The following is an 8,817-nucleotide window of genomic DNA, read 5'->3' on the forward strand; positions in this document are numbered from 1 at the left end:
GTGGGGGGGGGGGCGAAGAAAAAAACCCTATAACTGGTGTGTTTTATTCTGTAAGTGCTGAACATTCCACAATTGCTGTGTTTAATAAATACAGCAGGGGCTCCTAGGAGACTGAATGGGGCTGAATGAATGAAGTATGTGAGACATCTGAAACCTATTAGTTGGAGCAAACTGTTAGAGAGGCAGGAATTCTTCTCTTTTTAAAAATATTTATACATTTTGCTTTCATGTCAGGCCAACATCTTATTTGGGGTTATGTTCCAGTGGAAGGAAAGGTGTGTCGGGGGGAAATGCAGGGGGAGGGGAGGTACATTTTTGGTTCAGGTCCAAAAAGAGCAGAAGGGACTGTGTGGTTTTAGTATCATAGAGTCATGGAATGGTTTGGGTTGGAAGGGACCTTATAGATCATATTGTTCCAACCCCTCTGCATGGGCAGGGACACCTCCCACCAGACCAGGTTGCTCCAAGCCCCATCCAACCTGCCCTTCAACACTGCCAGGGATGGGGCAGCCACAGCTTCTCTGGGCAGCCTGGGCCAGAGTCTCACCACCCCTGTAGTTTCTCTTTCTCATTTCCTCCTAATGTCTCACCTAAATCTCTGCTTTTAAAGTTTTAATCCATTCCCTCTCATCCTCTCCCTCCCTGCCCTTGTCCCAAGTCCCTCCCCAGCTTTCCTGGAGCCCCTTCAGGCACTGGAAGCTGCTCTAAGGTCTCCCTGGAGCCTTCTCTTCTCCAGGCTGAACACCCCAACTCTCCCAGCCTGTCCCCAGAGCAGAGCTGCTCCAGCCCTTGGATCATCTTCGTGGCCTCCTCTGGACTTCTGCACAGCACCTGCTACAGAAAAGTGCTTTCTCCTTCCTTTTGGAGCTCCTTTTCTCCTTTTGGAGCATCAGAAGCAGTTGGGGATTTAGGTTACTTCTGTGGAGCTCATCCTTGCCTCTGCCTGTCTACTCACAGTCTGGGGTACAGGTCCTTTTCTCCTCCCCACCTGGACCTGATTTAAGCTCACATGGACAAAGGCTTGTCAAGGTGAACCCTCTAGTCCCACCCCACACTGTACCAGTCTACTACTGTCTCCCTGCAGAACCTCCTAATGTCCTCTGGGAAGTAGAAGCTCGCTTACAGGTACAAGGACTATTATATATAAACCAGGACCACAGGTTCCTGTAGGTAAAGATAAGGACTCCTGAGCCTGCAGAGTCAATGCTGTGGGAAGGGGAGACACCAGTGATGCTCCAGCCAGCTGGAGTTCAGATAATATTCCCATCCAGACAAATACATTGTAGTTTAGCATACCCTGACCACAGCTGTGTACAGTGTCTTCACATGTAAGGTACTCACTGAGCTAGAGGAACTTCTTTTTGAACTCCCTTCATTGCTTAATTAAGGTTATTTGCTGAAGATCACAATTATTATTAATTTCAGCATCCATCAGAACCAGCTGACATTCATTAGCCCCAGAACAGCAATTACTATAAAACATCTTTTAGAGAGTACTTCCATTTCTTTAATGAATTTAACATTTTTACATCTAAAACAAAACCTGCACAAACCAAAGAGTTTTACAGCCCAGTTCCATGAACCACAGGTGGAACAGAGCCTGTTACCTGGTGCAAGTGAGGGAAGGGAACATGCACACATGAAAATGTGTTCAGTCTATGCCATGAGATGCTCTTCCTATTCGCTACCTTTCCTGACAGTTTTATGTGCAAGGTTAATCCAAAATCTTCTGCAATTCATCACAGTTTTCAGTTGCAGGGCAAGGCAGGGTCCTGTAACTATCCACTGAGCTCCTGATACTTGAAAGAAATGGCATTTATATGGAAGGTAACAGATCAGAGAATGCCAATATTCAGCAGTTAGATTATATGACGAGCTTCAGTAGGACATCAGTGACAATGCTGGACTTCAAGTTTCACCAGAACTACTGGGTTTTGTTCAGAAAGGGGAAGGCTGCTCATGTCCTCTCCTCTCCTGCTATGATACTGTTTGCCATCTAAGCAGATGCAGTAATTCTTGATTCCTTCTTTGGGCCATGTGGCTGGCAGGCAAATTTTACCTCAAGGCTTATAAAATACACTCCTGAGTATATTCTCATCTGAAACGGAAGTGCACTCCCTCTCCCTTCCTTTTAAACTTTAACCATCAAGAGTCATGTTTTAATAATCTGAAACTCACTCCAACAGTATTTAGAGAAGAGAGAAGAAGCTGAAGAAGTCCCTAGAACTGGCTACACACAGTGACACAGATCCTAGAGTCATCTCCATGGAAACTCTGGCCAGGATCGCTACAAACTTCAGTGATGCCAGCATGGACAAGTCTGAACTTGTGTGATTAAATCAAAGCTAACTCAAGCAGCAAGATTCAGGACCAACTACTGCCAACGTGGCAAAGAGCCCTGGTAGCACTTTGTTGCCCAAACCAAGTGTGTACTTGAAGACCAGGAGGAAAAAGGCAAAGGGGTTGGTCACCTGCAGGTCAGCACAATCCATCATAACAGTTCACAACCCTTTTTGGTGCTGGTTAAGGCTTTATCCAACACTAACAATCCTGGAGAACCCCATCCATCTCCTGCAGGAAAATGCTTACTTTGCATTGCTGCCTTTAGCGGGCTAGAGAACAGACACCAGCCTGGCTGCTTGTAAGATTTTGCTACAGGTTCTCCAGCTCTGAAATACATTTCATGTTGCCTATCACCTCATGTCGCTCCCTCACCCCAGGAGAGCCACAACATGGTCTAGGTTTTAACTGGATTGATTCATGCCTTCCAAGGCTAAGCTCTCATTCTCAAGAGAATAGTCTTTAAGATGACAAGTTATTCTGAACCACAGACAAGGAAAAGCTCTCTGGTTAATTATGACTTTTCCACTTACCATCATCATCATGTCAGATCCTCCGTGTCCATGTCCCGGGGCTGCTGTTAAATGGTGATGTTCAGGAGGATGTGTGGGTTGCAACATGGAGCTGTTCATGGGGTGATCATGAGCCATCTGAGACATCTTTACTACAGAGATATTCCAAAAGGCACGTAGAAAAGTGGGACCCTGAAAAACAAACAAATGAAAAAATACTAAGAAGCAGTTTTCTAAACAGAAGATGGTTTATGTGCTGCTACTGCAAGAGAAAATAAAATGCTCTTAAGCCCCTGAGCACCACTGCCTTTGGATAAACTTGTGGAGCATCCTCGTGGTCCTGCACTCTGACTACAGAGGTAACACCAAAGTGAGCCGACAATTTAAAGGAGGTGTGTCTCTCTGAGCTTTACATCATTGTATTGCTGCCCCATCCTAAACATTCCTGGCAGAAAGGCAGCCTAATCTGATTGAGGTGGCACATGGGGACGAGTGCTCAGCATAAAGGAACATTTCTTATCTGTAAGAGGAAAAAACCCAAGCCTCTTCTCCATTGCAGTCATGCAAAACGCTAAAATATCTCAAGCCCCACTTTTAATTGCATCTACTAAAGGATTAGATGACAATATTTCTCTTAATTGACAGTTATGCATTTTATTGGGAACATGTTTAACAAAGAAATTACGTTAGGGGGTACAAGGCCTGTTACCAGGCAAAGGTCTGCAACAGCCACAGGCAATCCAGCTTCATTTCCATGAGCTTCACACTGTCACATTTTCCCCTCTAATCACATTACACACAATGACAGAAACAGTCCAAAGGCTGCCAGTCCAAACCCCTAATCTGGTTACTGCAAATCAGGTACGTCTGGACACACTATGTTAAAAATCCAAGTACACCTCATGATTAGATGTGGACATGGCTTCTGTACCCCAGCACAGCCTGGGATGGAACCTGGGACAGCTTCTGGTGTGAAATGAAGTCACCAGGTAGAAGCAGCAACAGGACCGAAAACAACCTGGGAATACCAGTCAGTCCTAGAACAAGAGGGGCAATGGATCCAAACTGGAGCCCAGGAAGTTCCACCTGAGCATGAGGAAGAACTTCTTTCCTGTGAGGGTGACAGAGCCCTGGGACAGGCTGCCCAGAGAGGCTGTGGAGTCTCCTTCTCTGGAGCCTTTCCAGCCCTGTCTGGATGCCTTTCTGAGTGACCTGCCCTGGTTTTGGTCCTGCTCTGGCAGGGGGGTTGGACTCGATGATCTCCAGAGGTCCCTTCCAACCCCAAACACTCTGTGATTCTGTGAAGATCACCTGTCAGTGGGACAGAGACAGGCAAAGGCAACTCCAGCACAGCACAGGTGAGACACCCCTGAAGATCCTCAAGTACCAAGACCACCCTGTCTGGAATAGTGTGTGCCCTGCTGGTCCAGTCCAGTGCTCAAGTAAAACAAAGTGAAATAGAAACCAAACTGCAGACACTTTATAAAACAAAACAAAAAATAAAAATAATAATAATAAAAAAATAAGTTACACATTTCCTTCCAGATAAATCATCAATAGTGTTTTCAACTGGGAAAAAAAGTGGGTGTTAAGATAAAAGAGATACTTATGAATATACTTACAGTTGGAAAGAGGAAATTAAACTCTACAAAAAGTTTTATAAACTGAAAGCAGCACTAGCAAACAAAACTCCTGATGGCACCAAGCTGAGGGTGGAGCTCCTTCAGGTTGCGACAGTAACCTTATGGCAGAGCTGTGCAGGAAACCCTGGTTGCCCAGGACATGACAGAACATGAGCCAGCAGTGTGCCCAGGTGGCCAAGAAGGCCAACAGCATCCTGGCCTGCATCAGGAATAGTGAGACCTGCAGGAGCAGGGGGGTGATCCTGCCCCTGTCCTTGGTGAGGCTGCAGGTGTGCAGGTTTGGGGACTGCAGGATAGGAAGGACATGGAGGTGCTGGAGAGGGGGCAGAGAAGGGCAACCAGGCTGATGAGGGGTCTGGAGAACAGGTCTTAAGAGGAGATGCTGAGGCAGCTGGGGCTGTTCAGCCTGGAGAGCAGGAGGTTGAGGGGAGACCTCATTGCTCTCTACAACTGAATGAGAGGAGGTTGCAATGAGGTGGGTGTTGGCCTCTTTTCTCTGGTGACCAGTGATGGGACAAGAGGAAATGGGCTCAAGTTGCACCAGGGGAGGTTCAGATTGGATATTAGGAACAATTTGTGAGGCCTTGGAATGGGCTGCCCAGGGAGGTGTGGAGGCACCATCCCTGGAGGTGTTCAGAACAGGTGTACCTGGTGCTGAGGTTTAGTGGTCATAGGCGTGTAGGGCTGAGGGCTGGACCTCATGATACTGAGGTTCTTTTCCAGCTTTGATGGTTCCATGATTCTATGACAGCCAGAGCAGCCTTACAGAGCACCAATGACAGGGGGTGAGCTCAAAAGGCTTTGGAGCTAAATTAAAGAGAGCAATGAGAAAAGTGAAAGATTTGGGGAAGACAAGGAAACAAAGTCAGGAGCGCTGGGCATGAACTCAAGGGAAAGGATTAATATACCCCACAATCACTGAAATTAAGCAATGCAAGCGCCTGCCTGCACCCAAGGCAGCTGGTAGAAGCTACATCAGCAGCACACAGCTCAGGTATTCTCTGCATCTCTGTGCAGACAGAGTTTGCAGCCAATCTCTTACTGCATTAGACAACTTCACAATAATTCCCCTGGAAAGTTAACTTGTCATCTAATGGCACTGGCCAAAAGCTGAATGCATTCCCCGCCCATATTTCTGCTACAACTCTTTAGCTCACTCTGCCTCCAGTTTGTGCTTAAATATTAGTACCAGAAAAACAGCTCAGAGAAGTGTTCAGGGGAAGGCAAAAAAAGAGCCTAATGCAAGCAGCAGCTCCCCTGGCACAGCAAAGCATTCCCACAGCCTTCCTGCAGAACAAATGCTGGTTTCCATACAGTGGGGCTTTGAAGAGGACACTGTTGCAGAGATGAAACATTCCAAGGGTTAAAACAGAACTCCCCAAATACAAACACTTGGGAAAGGAATCCTCTGCCAAGACACACAACCTTCAAATTGTCTTTTGCAGAAGGGAAGGAAGAAGAACAACCCAAGTGCTTTACACCACAGGATCAAAGGTAAGTGTGCTGCAAGAGGAAAGGAGTCATGTAAGAACCTTCCCTCCTCCCCCACCAAAATCTTGCCTCCTCCCTCCTCTTCTTTCAGCTGACTGGTACATTGCTTTTGCTCTGGATGCAACATTCTGGCTAGTGATTACTGCCCAATTAAATTATTTATTCATTTTAGGATTTCATGCTCTTGCCAAACTCCACAGGTTCCAATAAGCTCCACAGAAGCCCTGGCTGTTTACGAGATTAAAAACTCCCTTTGTGGTTGAGTTGTATCCAACTTCTCTCTAATTTACCATCACAAGTGGCTGCATGTGGATGGGCAGGGTCCTGGTGTGGGTTAGGGAAAACCTGATGCTGACCCATGCAGCTCCTCCCCACCCTGCTGTATTAGTGCTCCAACACCAAATCCAACCCTCACTGCTGGTACCCAACACGGAAAGACACTTTATGGGATCCTGAAAAGGTTGGGATATTAAGTAACATAAGAGGAAATAACCTAGACTGGGCCACTTCAGCAGTCTTTTGTGTTACTAGAGGTAACCAACATGTGGATAAATTCCTCTTTAAAAATAAATCACTTCCAGTGGAACACCCCAGTACAACCAGTCGCTGAGGTACAACTTCTGAGGTCTCCGCCTGTGCCTTGGTGTGAAAACCAGTACCCAGGGTGGCAGCAGCAACCAGTCAATGGCTGTGGATGTTTCAAGCTGCAAATCTCTGGTTTGCCGCGCAGACTCTCAAGAGACAAGCTGACTGACAAGGAGCTGAGTGTGTCACAAAAAAAAGGGCACTGTTTTTAATTCCATGCCTGGAAGAAAAAAACCCACACACACAAGTTTCTATTATAGCCAATTCTTTAAATAGGTTTAGCCTTGTACAAACCCAGCACTTGAGCAGCAGGTGTTTTTGTCTGAATGGGTGAGTGCTGCCTGCCCCACATGTTTGTACAGAGAGTGGGGCACTGGAGCAGATTCCCAAGTACTCCCTGCAGAGCCAGGAGCTGGAACAGACTGTGGCTGCAGCAGGCTCAGGTAGGCTCAGGTATTTCAAGGCATGTGCACACCTGGAGGGCACAGACCTCACTGTGCACCTGCCTGGGTGCTGCACTACATTCCTTTGAGTAGCCTAAGAAAGCAAACAGGCTGGGACAGGAGGGAGGACTGAGGACATTCCCTCCAGGGCTTGTTTCTTTCCCTCTCGTGCTGTCAACCACAGGTCAGAGCAGCCCTAGCCTTCATTTCACAACTCCTCAGATTCTTAAGGAAAACAGCAAGACTCTCAGCTACACACAGGACTTCTCTTCCTTCACAACATCACCTTGGAGCAGGACCAAGCTGGGCACACAGGCAGGCTCTGTGCAGATAGAGGTTCCTGTCCCTTCCCTCCAGTGCCACCCTGGCCGCTCAGCTGGCCCAGCTGGTTGGGGGAGCTGTGCAGCCAGGAGCAGATCTGACAACAACAAACTGTTAGCTCAAGTATTAGGACTTGCACGCTCCACCAACATTTAGCCAGTGCTGCGTCACCTCACACACACAAGGAGGCCACGTACACAACTCCAGGGCACCAGAAAAGGGAGGAAAGACCTGAGACCTGAATGGGTATCTTGTGGCAGAGCCCAGCAGGAGCAACAGGTCAACGAGCCAGGCCTGGGGAGATGCCAAACACAAAGCTGTCTTGTCAGGTCTCAGCCATAAGATGACTGCTGTTAACACAGCCTCCACTAGCTTCCCAATCTATTGCTTCTGCCCTGGAAACAGCTAATTCAGAGTCCTGCCACTCCTCAGTAAATCACAGCGTTTTTCCTGGGGCAAACAGCTTTCCAGGCACTCAAGGGAGATACACCTTTAATGCAGAAACACAGGACATGCAGAAACACGACAGATTATGGGAAGGATCTGCCAAGCTCCCAGAAAGTACTTTACAAGTCAGTTCAGTCTGAAACACAGAGTGCAAACAGAGCTTCCTTAAAGTCCCATTCCAACATGAAGCACAGTTCCAAATCAGAAGTCTGACAGGATTAACAACAGAGCCCTAAATCCCCCCTCAGAACAGTGCCTCATCTTTCCCATGCCCGCTCTGAAAACAGCAAGAAAGAAAACTAACTCCACTGGCTCTGCCCAAAAGAAGCACAGCCTTAAAAACCACCTCTTCAGTCTCCTTTACACTATTTGTTCCAGAGAGACAGTGCAGCAGGCACACCAGCCATGCCAATGGGGCTGGATCCTGCACAGGAGCCTCCAAACTTCTGCCTCAACACAGCTGGAGAGGTTCCCACCCAGGGTCTCTCCACCAATGCTTCTGGTCAAAAGAACAGGGTCAGGAGGTCCCTCTCTTCTCCCAAAGAAATAAAACAAGACTGGTAAGATTTACTGTGAATTAAAACAAAAGCTCCTGAGAGAAATCCAAGGGGAAAAGATTAAAAATAGCAAGTTGGAAAGGCAAGGAGCTCTTGCTTGCATCTCCTACATCTCAGCCCTGCATGACACAAAGGAATGCTATGTATAGAAGACAGAAGTAACAGAAAAGGCAAGCAAAAGTTATCAGTGCTTTACTTACACAGTCCAGCTGGCAGTCTATTTGAGCTCCACTGGCTCTGAGCTTGTGGTCTCAAGCCCAATCCTTTTTATTTTTTTTTTATTTTTGAAGTGCTGTAAATGGAGGCAGGAGGGGAAGCAGGGAGGCTGCAGACACTACAGCACTTGTTCACTGCCTCTAACTGTGGTCTCCTCTGAATGCTCTGTGCTACTCATCATGAGACTTAAGCACTGCTTCTACTTTATTTAATTTCCTGGCCAACTTTGACAACTTTAACTGCTTCCTTCCCAAATAAGTGG

The 8,817-nt window shown here is 47.1% G+C and overlaps 1 protein-coding gene across 1 annotated transcript in view; it reads right to left on the minus strand.

Annotated features, from left to right (window-relative positions):
• The window catches only part of SLC31A1 (solute carrier family 31 (copper transporter), member 1), a 5,624-nt gene extending 2,634 nt beyond the window's left edge, over nt 1-2,990 (minus strand). Inside the window, exon 1 of the mRNA XM_009994304.1 lies at nt 2,874-2,990. Within this exon, the coding sequence (XP_009992606.1) occupies nt 2,874-2,990 (117 nt within the window). The remainder of the gene's footprint in view (nt 1-2,873) is intronic.
• Nucleotides 2,991-8,817: the final 5,827 nt, after the last annotated feature.

The sequence above is a fragment of the Chaetura pelagica genome, unplaced genomic scaffold, assembly GCF_000747805.2.
Source record: "Chaetura pelagica isolate M959 unplaced genomic scaffold, ChaPel_1.0 scaffold132, whole genome shotgun sequence".
In the NCBI taxonomy this organism is placed as follows: domain Eukaryota; kingdom Metazoa; phylum Chordata; class Aves; order Apodiformes; family Apodidae; genus Chaetura; species Chaetura pelagica.